Source organism: Bombina bombina, chromosome 6 (genome assembly GCF_027579735.1).
Source record: "Bombina bombina isolate aBomBom1 chromosome 6, aBomBom1.pri, whole genome shotgun sequence".
Lineage (NCBI taxonomy): Eukaryota > Metazoa > Chordata > Amphibia > Anura > Bombinatoridae > Bombina > Bombina bombina.
Window position 1 is genome coordinate 781138343 of NC_069504.1, and position 18957 is coordinate 781157299.

At 40.8% G+C, this 18957-nt stretch overlaps 1 protein-coding gene across 1 annotated transcript in view; it reads left to right on the forward strand.

Annotated features, from left to right (window-relative positions):
* The window catches only part of XAB2 (XPA binding protein 2), a 298412-nt gene that overhangs the window by 279356 nt on the left and 99 nt on the right, over positions 1 to 18957 (forward strand). Inside the window, 4 exon segments of the mRNA XM_053718092.1 lie at positions 15537 to 15717; positions 17660 to 17762; positions 17876 to 17979; positions 18941 to 18955. Coding sequence (XP_053574067.1) covers positions 15537 to 15717; positions 17660 to 17762; positions 17876 to 17979; positions 18941 to 18955 — 403 coding nt within the window.

Sequence of the window (18957 nt, forward strand, 5' to 3'; positions counted from 1 at the left end):
AGAGGACCAGAGACTCACTCCGTTGGTGGCTGTCCATGGACAACCTGTCACAAGGGGTGACCTCCCGCAGACCAGAGTGGGTCATTGTCACGACCGACGCCAGTCTGATGGGCTGGGGCGCGGTCTGGGGATCCCTGAAAGCTCAGGGTCTTTGGTCTCGGGAAGAATCTCTTCTACCGATAAATATTCTGGAACTGAGAGCGATATTCAATGCTCTCAAGGCTTGGTCTCAGCTAGCGAGGGCCAAGTTCATACGGTTTCAATCAGACAACATGACGACTGTTGCGTACATCAACCATCAGGGGGGAACAAGGAGTTCCCTGGCGATGGAAGAAGTGACCAAAATCATTCAATGGGCGGAGACTCGCTCCTGCCACCTGTCTGCAATCCACATCCCAGGAGTGGAAAATTGGGAAGCGGATTTTCTGAGTCGTCAGACATTGCATCCGGGGGAGTGGGAACTCCATCCGGAAATCTTTGCCCAAATCACTCAACTGTGGGGCATTCCAGACATGGATCTGATGGCCTCTCGTCAGAACTTCAAGGTTCCTTGCTACGGGTCCAGATCCAGGGATCCCAAGGCGACTCTAGTAGATGCACTAGTAGCACCTTGGACCTTCAAACTAGCTTATGTATTCCCGCCGTTCCCTCTCATCCCCAGGCTGGTAGCCAGGATCAATCAGGAGAGGGCGTCGGTGATCTTGATAGCTCCTGCGTGGCCACGCAGGATTTGGTATGCAGATCTGGTGAATATGTCATCGGCTCCACCATGGAAGCTACCTTTGAGACGAGACCTTCTTGTTCAAGGTCCGTTCGAACATCCGAATCTGGTCCCACTCCAGCTGACTGCTTGGAGACTGCTTGAACGCTTGATCTTCTCAAAGCGAGGGTTCTCAGATTCTGTTATTGATACTCTTGTTCAGGCCAGAAAGCCTGTAACTAGAAAAATTTACCACAAAATTTGGAAAAAATATATCTGTTGGTGTGAATCTAAAGGATTCCCTTGGGACAAGGTTAAGATTCCTAAGATTCTATCCTTCCTTAGAGAAGGATTGGAAAACGGATTATCTGCAAGTTCCTTGATGGGACAGATTTCTGCCTTGTCTGTGTTACTTCACAAAAAGCTGGCAGCTGTGCCAGATGTTCAAGCCTTTGTTCAGGCTCTGGTTAGAATCAAGCCTGTTTACAAACCTTTGACTCCTCCTTGGAGTCTCAACTTAGTTCTTTCAGTTCTTCAGGGGGTTCCGTTTGAACCCTTACATTCCGTTGATATTAAGTTATTATCTTGGAAAGTTTAGTTTTTGGTTGCAATTTCTTCTGCTAGAAGAGTTTCAGAATTATCTGCTCTGCAGTGTTCTCCTCCTTATCTGGTGTTCCATGCAGATAAGGTGGTTTTACGTACTAAACCTGGTTTTCTTCCAAAAGTTGTTTCTAACAAAAACATTAACCAGGAGATAGTCGTGCCTTCTCTGTGTCCGAAACCAGTTTCGAAGAAGGAACGTTTGTTGCACAATTTGGATGTTGTTCGCGCTCTAAAATTCTATTTAGATGCTACAAAGGATTTTAGACAAACATCTTCCTTGTTTGTTGTTTATTCTGGTAAAAGGAGAGGTCAAAAAGCAACTTCTACCTCTCTCTCTTTTTGGATTAAAAGCATCATCAGATTGGCTTACGAGACTGCCGGACGGCAGCCTCCTGAAAGGATCACAGCTCCTTCCACTAGGGCTGTGGCTTCCACATGGGCCTTCAAGAACGAGGCTTCTGTTGATCAGATATGTAGGGCAGCGACTTGGTCTTCACTGCACACTTTTACCAAATTTTACAAGTTTGATACTTTTGCTTCTTCTGAGGCTATTTTTGGGAGAAAGGTTTTGCAAGCCGTGGTGCCTTCCATTTAGGTGACCTGATTTGCTCCCTCCCTTCATCCGTGTCCTAAAGCTTTGGTATTGGTTCCCACAAGTAAGGATGACGCCGTGGACCGGACACACCTATGTTGGAGAAAACAGAATTTATGTTTACCTGATAAATTACTTTCTCCAACGGTGTGTCCGGTCCACGGCCCGCCCTGGTTTTTTAATCAGGTCTGATAATTTATTTTCTTTAACTACAGTCACCACGGTATCATATGGTTTCTCCTATGCAAATATTCCTCCTTAACGTCGGTCGAATGACTGGGGTAGGCGGAGCCTAGGAGGGATCATGTGACCAGCTTTGCTGGGCTCTTTGCCATTTCCTGTTGGGGAAGAGAATATCCCACAAGTAAGGATGACGCCATGGACCGGACACACCGTTGGAGAAAGTAATTTATCAGGTAAACATAAATTCTGTTTTTAAGCAAACCTTCTAATTTTTTATCCATAGGATCTTTGAAAGCACAACTATCTTCTATGGGTATAGTGGTGCGTTTGTTTAAAGTAGAAACCGCCCCCCTCGACCTTGGGGACTGTCTGCCATAAGTCCTTTCTGGGGTCGACCATAGGAAACAATTTTTTAAATATGGGGGGAGGGACGAAAGGTATACCGGGCCTTTCCCATTCTTTATTTACAATGTCCGCCACCCGCTTGGGTATAGGAAAAGCTTCTGGGGGCCCCGGGACCTCTAGGAACTTGTCCATTTTACATAGTTTCTCTGGGATGATCAAATTCTCACAATCATCCAGAGTGGATAACACCTCCTTAAGCAGAGCGCGGAGATGTTCCAACTTAAATTTAAATGTAATCACATCAGGTTCAGCTTGTTGAGAAATTTTCCCTGAATCTGAAATTTCTCCCTCAGACAAAACCTCCCTGGCCCCCTCAGACTGGTGTAGGGGCCCTTCAGAAACAATATCATCAGCGTCCTCATGCTCTTCAATATTATCTAAAACAGAGCAGTCGCGCTTACGCTGATAAGTGGGCATTTTGGCTAAAATGTTTTTGATAGAATTATCCATTACAGCCGTTAATTGTTGCATAGTAAGGAGTATTGGCGCGCTAGATGTACTAGGGGCCTCCTGAGTGGGCAAGACTGGTGTAGACGAAGGAGGGGATGATGCAGTACCATGCTTACTCCCCTCACTTGAGGAATCATCTTGGGCATCATTTTCTCTAAATTTTGTGTCACATAAATCACATCTATTTAAATGAGAAGGAACCTTGGCTTCCCCACATTCAGAACACAGTCTATCTGGTAGTTCAGACATGTTAAACAGGCATAAACTTGATAACAAAGTACAAAAAACGTTTTAAAATAAAACCGTTACTGTCACTTTAAATTTTAAACTGAACACACTTTATTACTGCAATTGCGAAAAAGTATGAAGGAATTGTTCAAAATTCACCAAAATTTCACCACAGTGTCTTAAAGCCTTAAAAGTATTGCACACCAAATTTGGAAGCTTTAACCCTTAAAATAACGGAACCGGAGCCGTTTTTATCTTTAACCCCTTTACAGTCCCTGGTATCTGCTTCGCTGAGACCCAACCAAGCCCAAAGGGGAATACGATACCAAATGACGCCTTCAGAAAGTCTTTTCTATGTATCAGAGCTCCTCACACATGCGACTGCATGTCATGCTTCTCAAAAACAAGTGCGCAATACCGGCGCGAAAATGAGACTCTGCCTATGATTAGGGAAAGCCCCTAGAGAATAAGGTGTCCAAAACAGTGCCTGCCGATATTATTTTACAAAATACCCAGATTAAAATGATTCCTCAAGGCTAAATATGTTTATTATATGAATCGATTTAGCCCAGAAAATGTCTACAGTCTTAAAAAGCCCTTGTGAAGCCCTTATTTATTGTCTGTAATAAAAATGGCTTACCGGATCCCATAGGGAAAATGACAGCTTCCAGCATTACATCGTCTTGTTAGAATGTGTCATACCTCAAGCAGTAAAATTCTGCTCACTGTTCCCTCAACTGAAGTTAATTCCTCTCAACAGTCCTGTGTGGAACAGCCATCGATTTTAGTAACGGTTGCTAAAATCATTTCTTTCATGTAATTAACAAGAGTCCATGAGCTAGTGACGTATGGGATATACATTCCTACCAGGAGGGGCAAAGTTTCCCAAACCTTAAAATGCCTATAAATACACCCCTCACCCACACCCACAAATCAGTTTTACAAACTTTGCCTCCAAGGGAGGTGGTGAAGTAAGTTTGTGCTAGATTCTACGTTGATATGCGCTCCGCAGCAAGTTGGAGCCCGGTTTTCCTCTCAGCGTGCAGTGAATGTCAGAGGGATGTGAAGAGAGTATTGCCTATTGAATGCAGTGATCTCCTTCTACGGGGTCTATTTCATAAGGTTCTCTGTTATCGGTCGTAGAGATTCATCTCTTACCTCCCTTTTCAGATCGACGATATACTCTTATATTTACCTTTACCTCTACTGATTCTCGTTTCAGTACTGGTTTGGCTTTCTACAAACATGTAGATGAGTGTCCTGGGGTAAGTAAGTCTTATTTTCTGTGACACTCTAAGCTATGGTTGGGCACTTTATTTATAAAGTTCTAAATATATGTATTCAAACATTTATTTGCCTTGACTCAGAATGTTCAACTTTCCTTATTTTCAGACAGTCAGTTTCATATTTGGGATTATGCATTGAATTATCATATTTTTCTTACCTCAAAAATTTGACTTTTTTCCCTGTGGGCTGTTAGGCTCGCGGGGGCTGAAAATGCTTCATTTTATTGCGTCATTCTTGGCGCGGACTTTTTTGGCGCAAAAATTCTTTTCCGTTTCCGGCGTCATACGTGTCGCCGGAAGTTGCGTCATTTTTTTGACGTTATTTTGCGCCAAAAATGTCGGCGTTCCGGATGTGGCGTCATTTTTGGCGCCAAAAGCATTTAGGCGCCAAATAATGTGGGCGTCTTATTTGGCGCTAAAAAATATGGGCGTCGCTTTTGTCTCCACATTATTTCAGTCTCATTTTTCATTTGCTTCTGGTTGCTAGAAGCTTGATATTTGGCATTCTTTCCCATTCCTGAAACTGTCTTATAAGGAATTTGATCTATTTTGCTTTATATGTTGTTTTTTCTCTTACATATTGCAAGATGTCTCACGTTGCATCTGAGCCAGAAGATTCTACAGGAAAATCACTGCCTGCTGGATCTACCAAAGCTAAGTGTATCTGCTGTAAACTTTTGGTAGCTATTCCTCCAGCTGTTGTTTGTAATAATTGTCATGACAAACTTGTTAAAGCAGATAATATTTCCTTTAGTAATGTACCATTGCCTGTTGCAGTTCCCTCAACATCTAAGGTGCAGAATGTTCCTGATAACATAAGAGATTTTGTTTCTGAATCCATAAAGAAGGCTTTGTCTGTTATTTCTCCTTCTAGTAAACGTAAAAAGTCTTTTAAATCTTCTCTCTCTACAGATGAATTTTTAAATGAACACCATCATTCTGATTCTTTGGACTCTTCTGGTTCAGAGGATTCTATCTCAGAGATTGATGCTGATAAATCTTCATATTTATTTAAGATGGAATTTATTCGCTCTTTACTTAAAGAAGTACTAATTGCTTTAGAAATAGAGGATTCTAGTCCTCTTGATACTAATTCTATACGTTTGGATAAGGTTTTTAAAGCTCCTGCGGTTATTCCAGAAGTTTTTCCTGTTCCTAATGCTATTTCTGCAGTAATTTCCAAAGAATGGGATAAATTGGGTAATTCATTTACTCCTTCTAAACGTTTTAAGCAATTATATCCTGTTCCGCCTGACAGGTTAGAATTTTGGGACAAAATCCCTAAAGTTGATGGGGCTATTTCTACCCTTGCTAAACGTACTACCATTCCTACGTCAGATGGTACCTCGTTTAAGGATCCTTTAGATAGAAAAATTGAATCTTTTCTAAGAAAAGCTTATCTGTGTTCAGGTAATCTTCTTAGACCTGCTATATCATTGGCTGATGTTGCTACAGCTTCAACTTTTTGGTTGGAAATTCTAGCGCAACAAGTAACAAATCGTGATTCTCATGATATTATTATTCTTCTCCAGCATGCTAATAATTTTATCTGTGATGCCATTTTTGATATTATTAGAGTTGATGTTAGGTTTATGTCTCTGGCTATCTTAGCCAGAAGAGCTTTATGGCTTAAGACTTGGAATGCTGATATGGCTTCTAAATCAACTCTACTTTCCATTTCTTTCCAGGGAAACAAATTATTTGGTTCTCAGTTGGATTCTATTATTTCAACTGTTACTGGTGGGAAAGGAACTTTTTTACCACAGGATAAAAAATCTAAAGGTAAAAACAGGGCTAACAATCGTTTTCGTTCCTTTCGTTTCAACAAAGAACAAAAGCCTGATCCTTCGTCCTCAGGAGCAGTTTCAGTTTGGAAACCATCTCCAGTCTGGAATAAATCCAAGCCTGCTAGAAAGGCAAAGCCTGCTTCTAAGTTCACATGAAGGTACGGCCCTCATTCCAGTTCAGCTGGTAGGGGGCAGGTTACGTTTTTTCAAAGAAATTTGGATCAATTCTGTTCACAATCTTTGGATTCAGAACATTGTTTCAGAAGGGTACAGAATTGGTTTCAAGATGAGACCTCCTGCAAAGAGATTTTTTCTTTCCCGTTGTCCCAGTAAATCCAGTGAAAGCTCAAGCATTTCTGAATTGTGTTTCAGATCTAGAGTTGGCTGGAGTAATTATGCCAGTTCCAGTTCCGGAACAGGGGATGGGGTTTTATTCAAATCTCTTCATTGTACCAAAGAAGGAGATTTCCTTCAGACCAGTTCTGGATCTAAAATTATTGAATCGTTATGTAAGGATACCAACGTTCAAGATGGTAACTGTAAGGACTATATTGCCTTTTGTTCAGCAAGGGAATTATATGTCCACAATAGATTTACAGGATGCATATCTGCATATTCCGATTCATCCAGATCATTATCAGTTCCTGAGATTCTCTTTTCTAGACAAGCATTACCAATTTGTGGCTCTACCGTTTGGCCTTGCTACAGCTCCAAGAATTTTCACAAAGATTCTCGGTGCCCTTCTGTCTGTAATCAGAGAACAGGGTATTGTGGTATTTCCTTATTTGGACGATATCTTGGTACTTGCTCAGTCTTTACATTTAGCAGAGTCTCATACGAATCGACTTGTGTTGTTTCTTCAAGATCATGGTTGGAGGATCAATTTACCAAAAAGTTCTTTGATTCCTCAAACAAGGGTAACCTTTCTGGGTTTCCAGATAGATTCAGTGTCCATGACTCTGTCTTTAACAGACAAGAGACGTCTAAAATTGATTACAGCTTGTCGAAACCTTCAGTCTCAATCATTCCCTTCGGTAGCCTTATGCATGGAAATTCTAGGTCTTATGACTGCTGCATCGGACGCGATCCCCTTTGCTCGTTTTCACATGCGACCTCTTCAGCTCTGTATGCTGAACCAATGGTGCAGGGATTACACGAAGATATATCAATTAATATCTTTAAAACCGATTGTTCGACACTCTCTAACGTGGTGGACAGATCACCATCGTTTAATTCAGGGGGCTTCTTTTGTTCTTCCGACCTGGACTGTAATTTCAACAGATGCAAGTCTCACAGGTTGGGGAGCTGTGTGGGGATCTCTGACGGCACAAGGAGTTTGGGAATCTCAGGAGGTGAGATTACCGATCAATATTTTGGAACTCCGTGCAATTTTCAGAGCTCTTCAGTTTTGGCCTCTTCTGAAGAGAGAATCGTTCATTTGTTTTCAGACAGACAATGTCACAACTGTGGCATACATCAATCATCAAGGAGGGACTCACAGTCCTCTGGCTATGAAAGAAGTATCTTGAATTTTGGTTTGGGCGGAATCCAGCTCCTGTCTAATCTCTGCGGTTCATATCCCAGGTGTAGACAATTGGGAAGCGGATTATCTCAGTCGCCAAACGTTGCATCCGGGCGAATGGTCTCTTCACCCAGAGGTATTTCTTCAGATTGTTCAAATGTGGGGGCTCCCAGAGATAGATCTGATGGCCTCTCATCTAAACAAGAAACTTCCCAGGTATCTGTCCAGATCCCGGGATCCTCAGGCGGAGGCAGTGGATGCATTATCACTTCCTTGGAAGTATCATCCTGCCTATATCTTTCCGCCTCTAGTTCTTCTTCCAAGAGTAATCTCCAAGATTCTGAGGGAATGCTCGTTTGTTCTGCTAATAGCTCCGGCATGGCCTCACAGGTTTTGGTATGCGGATCTTGTCCGGATGGCATCTTGCCAACCATGGACTCTTCCGTTAAGACCAGACCTTCTGTCGCAAGGTCCTTTTTTCCATCCGGATCTGAAATCCTTAAATTTAAAGGTATGGAGATTGAACGCTTGATTCTTGGTCAAAGAGGTTTCTCTGACTCCGTGATTAATACTATGTTACAGGCTCGTAAATCTGTATCTCGAGAGATATATTATAGAGTCTGGAAGACTTATATTTCTTGGTGTCTTTCTCATCATTTTTCTTGGCATTCTTTTAGAATACCGAGAATTTTACAGTTTCTTCAGGATGGTTTAGATAAGGGTTTGTCCGCAAGTTCTTTGAAAGGACAAATCTCCGCTCTTTCTGTTCTTTTTCACAGAAAGATTGCTATTCTTCCTGATATTCATTGTTTTGTACAAGCTTTGGTTCGTATAAAACCTGTCATTAAGTCAATTTCTCCTCCTTGGAGTTTGAATTTGGTTCTGGGAGCTCTTCAAGCTCCTCCGTTTGAACCTATGCATTCATTGGACATTAAATTACTTTCTTGGAAAGTTTTGTTCCTTTTGGCCATCTCTTCTGCTAGAAGAGTTTCTGAATTATCTGCTCTTTCTTGTGAGTCTCCTTTTCTGATTTTTCATCAGGATAAGGCGGTGTTGCGAACTTCTTTTGAATTTTTACCTAAGGTTGTGAATTCCAACAACATTAGTAGAGAAATTGTGGTTCCTTCATTATGTCCTAATCCTAAGAATTCTAAGGAGAAATCGTTGCATTCTTTGGATGTTGTTAGAGCTTTGAAATATTATGTTGAAGCTACGAAATCTTTCCGTAAGACTTCTAGTCTATTTGTTATCTTTTCCGGTTCTAGAAAAGGCCAGAAAGCTTCTGCCATTTCTTTGGCATCTTGGTTGAAATCTTTAATTCATCTTGCCTATGTTGAGTCGGGTAAAATTCCGCCTCAGAGAATTACAGCTCATTCTACTAGGTCAGTATCTACTTCCTGGGCGTTTAGGAATGAAGCTTCGGTTGACCAGATCTGCAAAGCAGCAACTTGGTCCTCTTTGCATACTTTTACTAAATTCTACCATTTTGATGTATTTTCTTCTTCTGAAGCAGTTTTTGGTAGAAAAGTTCTTCAGGCAGCGATTTCAGTTTGAATCTTCTGCTTATGTTTTTCGTTAAACTTTATTTTGGGTGTGGATTATTTTCAGCAGGAATTGGCTGTCTTTATTTTATCCCTCCCTCTCTAGTGACTCTTGTGTGGAAAGATCCACATCTTGGGTAGTCATTATCCCATACGTCACTAGCTCATGGACTCTTGTTAATTACATGAAAGAAAACATAATTTATGTAAGAACTTACCTGATAAATTCATTTCTTTCATATTAACAAGAGTCCATGATGCCCTTTTTGTGGTGGTTATGATTTTTTTGTATAAAGCACAATTATTCCAATTCCTTATTTTATATGCTTCACACTTTTTTTCTTATCACCCCACTTCTTGGCTATTCGTTAAACTGATTTGTGGGTGTGGTGAGGGGTGTATTTATAGGCATTTTAAGGTTTGGGAAACTTTGCCCCTCCTGGTAGGAATGTATATCCCATACGTCACTAGCTCATGGACTCTTGTTAATATGAAAGAAATGAATTTATCAGGTAAGTTCTTACATAAATTATGTTTTTCCTCTTACAAACAGAAATCTTCATCTCTTTTCTGTTTCAGAGTAAATAGTACATACCAGCACTATTTTAAAATAACAAACTCTTGATTGAATAATAAAAACTACAGTTAAACACTAAAAAACTCTAAGCCATCTCCGTGGAGATGTTGCCTGTACAACGGCAAAGAGAATGACTGGGGTAGGCGGAGCCTAGGAGGGATCATGTGACCAGCTTTGCTGGGCTCTTTGCCATTTCCTGTTGGGGAAGAGAATATCCCACAAGTAAGGATGACGCCGTGGACCGGACACACCTATGTTGGAGAAAACAAGGTAAAGGAGAATCACACTGCAGAGCCGAAAGCTCAGAGACTCTGCGAGCATAAGCAATAAGATACAAAACCTTTCAAGATAATTTAATATCAACAGAATGCATCAGCTAAAACAGAGCCTGCTGCAAAACTTTAAGAATAGGTTAAGGCTCCAAGGAGGAGCAACCGATTTAAACACAGGCTGACTAAAGCCTGAACAAAAGATTGAACGTCTGGCAGAACTGCCAGATGTTAATGCAGAAGAATAGACAATGCCAAAATCTGACCCTTTAGAGTACGGACTGACAAAACTTTCTCCAGGCCTTTCTAAAGAAAAGCCAAAAATTCAAGGAACTTTTACTCTGTTCCAAGAAAACCCCTTTGAATCACACAAAAAAAGGTTACATCATACCCCATGGTAAATCTTACGAGCCTGAAGAATAGTATCTATGACTTTCTCAGAAAAACCCTGTCTAGGCAAAACTAGGCTTTCAGTCTCCAAGCATTCAGTTTCAGAGAATCTAGATTTGGATGAAGGAAGGGACCCTGAAGTAGAAGGTTCTTCATCAGAGGATACGTCCAAGGTGGAAGAGATGACATCATTATTAGATCCGCAAACCAGATCCTGCGAGGCCATGCAGGAGCTATTAGGATCACAGATGCTCTCTCCTGCTTGACATGAGCAATGACTCATGGAAGGAGAGCAAAATGAGGAAACGGGTATGCTAGAGTGAAGATCCAAGGAACCACCAGAGCGTCTATCAGAACGGCTTATGGATCTCTTGACCTTGAACCGTACTTTGGAAGCTTGGCGTTTTGACGAGATGCCATCAGATCTAACTCCGGAACCCCCCACCTGAGGGTTATCATTGTGAAAACCTCTGGGTGGAGAGCCCACTCCCCTGTATGAAAAGTCTGTCTGCTCAGAAAATCCGCTTCCCAGTTGTCCACCCCTGGGATTTGGATTGCAGAGAGATGGCAATCGTGAGACTCTGCCCACTGGAGAATGTGAGTCCCCTCCTTCATTGTTAAGGAGCTCTGAGTTCCTCCCTGGTGATTGATGTGTTCCCCAAAGTGATGTTGTCCGACTGAAATCAGATAAACCGGAGCGAGGCTAGTTGAAGACTGCTCTCAACTCTAAGATGTTTATAGGAAGAGAAGACTCCTCCTAAATCCACAGGCCCTGCGCTTTTAAGGAGCCCCAATCTGCTCCCTAGCCTAATAGACTGGCATCCGTGGTCACAATCACCCAGGAAGGTCTCTGGAAACATGATCCCTAAGACAGATGGTCCTGAGACATCCACCGCAAGAGAGAGTCTCTTCTTAGGGGATCCAGAACTATCCTCTGCAAGAGATTTGAATGGTCTCCGCTCCATTGATTGAGCATGCATAGCTGCAGAGGTTTTGGATGGAACCGAGCAAAAGAAATGATGTCGATAGAAGCAACCATCAGACCAATCACCTCCATGCATTGAGCCACTGATGGAAGAATCATAGACTGGAGAGAAAGGCATGAAGTAAGAAGTTTGAATTTTCTGACATCCGTCAGAAAATCTTCATGGACAGGGAATCTGTAATTGTTCCTAAGAAACATACCCTTGTATCTGGTACAAGGGAACTCTTCCCCAGATTCATTTTCCACCTGTGGGAACGTAGAATAGACGACATCTCTGTATGAGATTTTGCTAGATGAAAAGATGGCGCTTGAACCAGGATAAGGCACCACAGCAATGCCCTGGGACCTGACCACTGCCAGAAGAGGCCCCAGAACATTTGTAACCTTTGTGAAAATTCTGGGAGCTGTAGCAAGGCCAAACGGAAGGGCAACAAACTGGAAATATTTGTTTAGGAAGGCAAACCTCGGATACTGGTAATGATCCCTGTAAATGGGAACATGAAGATACACATCTTTCAGATCTATGGTCGTCATGAATTGACCCTCTTGAACCAAAGGAAGAATGTACCGGCTGGTTTGCATTTTGAAGGACGTAACCCAGAGGAATTGGTTTAGACACTTTAGGTCCAGAATGGGACGGAAAGTGTCCTCCTTTTTGGGAACTACAAATTGATTTGAATAGAATCCTAGACCCTGTTCCTCTAGAGGAACTGAAACAATCACTCCCAGGGATGATAGGTCCTTTACGCAATGTAAGAAGGCCTCTCTCTTTATCTGATTCGCAGATAACCTCGACAGGTGGAATCTGCTTCTGGGAGGACAAGATTTGAATCCTATTCTGTAACCATAGGATACTATGTCTATGGCCCAAGGATCCAAGCCTGCCGAAAAAAAAAAAGTCTGTCCCCCACTTGATCCACTGCAGGATTGGATGCGGCCCCTTCCTGTTGATTTGGAATCAGCAGAAGGTTTCTTGGCTTGCTTCCCCTTATTCCAAGGCTGACCGGACCTCCAAGAGGACTCGGATTGATCCGATTTGGAAGAGGAAGACTTCTGTCCCTTAAAGTTATGAAAGGAATGAAAATTAGAACTCTTGCGACCCTTAGGTCTATTCTTTTTATCCTGAGGTAGGAAAGAGCCCTTTCCACCTGTAAAGTCGGAAATTATTTCAGCCAGACCTGGACCAAACAAGGTTTTACCCTTTATAAGGCAAAGATAACAGCTTGGACTTGGATGTAACATCTGCAGACCAAGATTTTAACCACAGAGCTCTGCAAGCTAAAACAGTGAAGCCAGAAATCTTAGCACCCGGCCTAAGAACTTGCATGTTGGCATAACAAATAAAATAAAATATAGTAGTCTCTTCTAGGATAAGATTAGATAAGTCATCGCACCAATAAGATGCTGCCCCTGCAACTGTGGCAATACTAGCAACAGGTTGCCACTGTAATCCCTGATGAATGTACATTTTCTTCAAAAAAGCCTCAAGGTTCTTATCCATAGGATCCTTGAATGAACAACTATCTTCAATGGGAATAGTTGTTCTTTTAGCCAGAGTAGAGAGAGTTCCCTCTACCTTGGGCACTGTGCGCCATGAGTCACGAATAGCATCAGTAACAGGAAACATCTTTTTAAAAACAGGGGACAGAGAAAAAGGAATCCCCGGTTTATCCCATTCCAGAGTTATATTTACCATACGGTCTGAAACTGGAAACACTTTCACAGAAGAGGGTACATCATATACCCTATTACGTTTACTAGACCTCTTTGGATTTTCTGCAACAGATGAATCGGCTTCATCCAAAGTAGCAAGAACCTCCTTTAAAAGTACTCAGAGGTGTTTAAACTTAAATCTGAAATTAATCTCCTCTGAATCTGTAGCATTGGTCATTACAGTATCAGAATCCGATAACTCAACCTCAGAAGCCACTGAGGAATCATCCTCATCAGATAACTGTGAAAAACTGACTAACACAGCCTTAGCGGAGTCAGAACCCTTATTGACATTAATATACTTGGACTTCCTCTTTCGTTTACCAGCAACCGGAAAGGCTGATAAGGCTGCTGACACAGCAGACGTTATTTGCGCAGCAAAATCCGTTGGTAAATAAATACCCCCAGGAGGAGGCTGAGAGGAACCGCAAGGCACTTCATGTGAAACAGAATGGGACGTCTGAGGAGATAACTGAGGCAACTCACCACACCGGAACCAGGAGCTCCCACTAGCAACCGGATTCTATAAAAGGAAAAGGCTAAGAAAATAGTCTATCCTTCTATCATCCTAGTCGACAGGATAAAAAAATGCCCTCTGCAGCAGCTCCAAGCAGCACACCACTCCGCTTCTCAAAATGCTATGAAAAAGCAAAGCGGAAGAGCGGATAGACACGTGACCGCAATGTCACACGTTTTCAAAGCGCGCAAAATAAAAGTTACATATCGTCACTCTGTCAATAAAACAGACACACAATCAGGGAAATACAAATGCCCCTGAAATGTCCAGCCTTACTCAGCCTCAAAATCTAGGGCTAAATATTAACCCCTTAGAAAATAAATTCCACTTAGAAGTCCCTGTTAAAAAATGCTGCTCAAAACTTAAATTCCTATAAACAGGAAATAAAGTGAGTCCCATGTGAAAGATCCACAGAGGATTAACCTCTAGAGTACTGCCCCCAAGACCTAGAAGGCAATAGCATTTACTTGTGGATCCAGCTGCAGGGCAGAAACAGCTTCTAAGGTGTGACTGATAAACCAACATCTGTCAGGGACCTGTAGAAAAAGAAAAAACTGAGTAAACAACTCTGGTTTTCTATCAATAAGTGTTAGAAATAAAGCAAGGACCACCTCACTGCGTTCTAACTGCTAAAAGCCTCCATTACTCCTACTAAGATTGACATGGACACAGCATATCCCCAAATTCTTGCTTGCAGGGAAAAGTACCCATTTAAGGATTAAATATCTTCAGACCTTTTTCGCCATCCTCCCGTGATCAAGGCAAAGAGAATAACTGGGGGTTATGGGTAAGGGAAGTGATACTTAACAGCTTTGCTGGGTTGCTCTTTGCCGCCTCCTGCTGGCCAGGAGTGAATATCCCACTAGTAATTGGAATGAATCGTGGACTCTCTATGCCATAGGAAAGAAATATGCAATTTGTGATTGTTTGATGGCTGTCTTCTACTCATTTGAAATTCAGCCCTAAGTGCTATTCCATCCTCTTTTTATTATGCATCTGTTGATTATGCAATTCTACTGTATTTAATGGTCCTTTAAGACAAATGTGAGTAAATACTAAAGTGATGGTAAATCCGAGCGTTTAAAAAACACTTGGATTAACTATTACTAAAAATAAGAAGGACTTTCAGTGATCAGTTTGTAAAAAAAAAAGGTACTAAACGTACCCTTTCTGTGCCACAACCTCCTCTCTAAACTCAGCAGCTGCCGCCGCCCACGGCACAGCTCTCTTTTCCCAATGAGGTGACGTTTCCACCTTTAAACCAGTAGCTGTGTTAGCATACAGAACACTGTCATATGACCAGCACGGCTATTGGTTTAGAGTTGGGAATCTCACCTCATTGAGAAAAGAGCGCTGTGCTGTGGGCGGCTGGAGCCACTGAGTTTAGCGAGGAGGCAGCGGCACAGAAAGGGTGAGTTTAGTATCATTTTTTACAAACTGATCACTGAAAGTTTTGTTTATTTTTAGTGATGGTAAATCCTAGATTTTTTTTAAACGCTCGGATTTACCATCACTTTAACAATGATGTAGTTAGAATATTTAGTTTTCTTATTCCAGCAGAATTTGTGATGAACAACTGTATTTGAAGAATGTCATTGTCCAAGATTCTGTATTACTTTTATAATTTATTATTGTATTACACAACCAAACAGAATGTTTATTGGGGTGGGTTCTGAGTGAGAAAGATCCTCACTATTGTCATATGCTAAGTATCTTTTTGAGGAATCACCTTAACTATTTACTTTGTATTTACGTAACTACAACCATTACTACTTTCTGTTCCTGCAGTTAACAGCTGGATTTTGGCAGACATGGAGAGACTTTGAAGTACGTCATGGAAATGAAGACACCCTAAGGGAGATGCTTCGTGTGAAACGGAGTGTGCAGGCAAAATATAATACACAAGGGACATTCCTGGTGTCCCAGAAACTGAGAGCAGAAGGAGGAACTGCAAGTGAGGAGACACGAGGTACGCAGTATGAAATAGCTAATATTTATGATCTGCATCTAACGGATTTAGTGTGTGTATGTATGATAAACCTTTAATGGACATAAGTCAGTTCTTGTATAATTTTAAAAAAAATATAGTCAATATTGATATCATATATGCCAAGTGATACACCATACATACAAATTGATAATCTACTAAATACACTTACAGAAATGTAAATGCATGAGCCTCATAACAGCACAGAAGACCCATGGAATGAATCAGTTGGGGAGGGGTGAAACGCGCTTAGGCTTGTCCCTGTGTACCTCTGTTTTTGCAGCCAGTCTCTCTGCACTTATCTTTAGATGCTTTGTATCTACATCTCATCCCTGCAAGTGCAGCAGAAGACTAGAGAGGAGAATAGAGGGACAGGTTTGGAAAGATCTCTCACTTTAGTGCTATAAATTTGCCTGAGCATTACTTAATGTGGCAGTGAGCATCAAAAGACCGGACAGATAGCTCAGTCTGCTAAGGCACTGTGGCTGAGCTCTGTAGCAACCCAAGGGTTGCAGGTTCGATCCCCTGCTAGGTCCACTCAGCCTTTCATCCTTCCGAGGTTGATAAAATGAGCGTCTAGTGATTAGCTGCACTTTATAAGTACCCAATACAATACAAAAACTACCTGTAGAAGGAAAATTGCTCCCCTACCTCAGTTCGATCCAGTATGGTGTGTGTGGCAGAGAGGATATTATTCATTTTTGTTGACTGCATTCACTTTATATATGTATCTGCTCCAGAGTGACTTATGTTGATGATGAGTATTGAAATAGTCTTAGGCTCTGCTTTGTGTATACTCTCAATGACTGTGATAGTATATATACCTATACATACATCCACAATGGCAATACCCTCCCTCAGTAAGTGGATCAAGACTGTGTCCGGGGTTTTTGCTTATCCTGTGTTCTATTTGGAGGTGTATGTTTTACATTTTTGTAAGTGTATTCAGTGGATTGTTATTTTGTATTTATGGGGCATCATTTAGTAGTTGTGTTATTCCCTTAGTGGTATTTTATTTTTTAAGAGATTTATATGTTAATATAGAAAAATACATTTTCAAAGCTTTAGTTTACTGACACCCCTAACTTTTTTGTGGATGTAATATCAACCATAGTGTCTCTTGTTCTATTTTTTTCTTTTGAAAGTTAATTTAGATTTAAGACTCTGCACCACATAACATACTAACAAAGGCCTTTTTTCCAGTTTGGAAACTGGTGATAACATAAAAATTCTCTATAGATTTTAAAGTGATTATAAAGTCTCTACTTTATAAAATCCGATTCCGAACGTTTATAAAATCCGATTCGGAACGTTAGTGATATTTTAGATGGAGTTTAATTCATTAGTTGTTATTAAGATGCGCTAATGGTTTGAATTGTTCTCCAATCAACGCTCTAGCTACAACAAAAGTGCCATATGGGGAGAGCCCTGATTGGAGAAAAAATCAAACCGTTAGCTCACAGAAAATTTGACTTTTGAACTGGGTGGTGGAGCACGGGGCATTTGAATTTAATATCTATATTATAAATTAAGTTATAGAACATCTTCGTTACAACTATTGAATATGACTAACACTCCGGATCTGTTTATAAAAAGGGGCGAGTTTACCATCACTTTAATCAAGATAAATATTTTTACCGCCTCAATGGACACTAGGCCATACTTGGTAAAAATATTGATATTAAGAAACTGTTTCTGCCTGTGTCTCTCTCCTTTCCATCATTAATTTCTTGGAGATACATAGTATGAATCAGCATATATTTTTTAAACTATGCATAATTTTACTTTTTATGGTGCATTCAGTGTATTGTCCCTGTAGGGAACTGGTTTGACCTTTAGACTCAATATTATGGCTATAACTTTTCCCCTGTGTGAGTGATGGGCCTTCCACCCCTATACTTACGTTCATCTTTTTACCCTTCAGAACCAGCAGATGAAATGCAGGCTTTAGAGCAAAGAGCAGCATCTATAGCTGCAGAAGCTGAGAAGGATAAACCTCAGCTGAAGGAGAAGATCCTATTTGTCAGGTAATTAACCAGAGTTACCAAACCGTATAAAGCCGTTTTGTATTTTTTATGCTACAAGAGCTATTCATTGCACTTTACTGAATCGTATTGGATTGGATTGTTTGCCTTAACAGATCAGATGCATCACGCACTGAATTGTCAGAGTTGGCCATTCAGGCAAACCCAGATGAAATTATTATAGGAGAAGAAGAGTCCGATGAGGAGATGGAACCAGATGGTGAGTGAATAGTGTTTAGTTGAAACCAAGTCAATGTAAGTTTGATATAATTTGATCGATAAGAAGTTATATGATTAAGGGATGGGTGTGAAGGATCTGAACCTTTTTTTCCACTTTCTGCAATATTTTTTTTTAGTGAAAAAATTTCTGCAGGTCATTTTGAAATGAACTTCAATTTTAAATTAGTCAGTTCCACTATAGCACTGGCTCATTTGCCATGTGGTGATAATTTGGAGAATAAAGCCGTTTTTAAAGTTTTATAATATATTGCAGCAGTTGAAAATTGCATTGCAATTAGCTGCAGAGAAAAAAAAGAAATGTTTAGTTTTTAGTCTATGACTACGGTCGATTGGGCCGAAACCGGTCACTTTTTTTTATTTGCTCATATACTTTTTCCTTTTGTATGGAGTCTGCCATTTTTAACTGATACCTATGAAATGTTGATGTTTTAACTGCTGGATTCATCTGTGTTTATCCATTCAACCTGGACACTTTGGGAACTTTGTTTTTTGTAATTTTTAAATTGTCTCTTCCTTTGCTCTTGGTCTAACGTCACATAATTATAAGGTAAAAATGTAGTCACAGAAAAAAATCCTTGAGAGCCAGTCATCAATTAATACGCTGCTGCTTTGCAGTGCTACTCCATATTTGACTGTTCTCTTCAAACAGTGCTTTGCTCTGGCTGCCCTTTTTTAAGGAAAACTTACACAGTGCAACCAGAGCACATCGCTGTTTGACAAGAACAGCACTGCAAAATGAAAGATCTAGCATTTCCTATATGTGTCACATTATCTCAGATCACAGCATGTTCTAAATTGGGGGATCTATGTATAAACATTCAATCTGAACATAGATCAAGATATGTTGTGTTTTTAGATTAGTTTGTAATTTAATTAATTCACGCATATTTAAAAATTAGGATTCATTACTACTCTTTTTTTTTTTCCCCCACTCCCAACAGAAGTTCAACTGGAACAG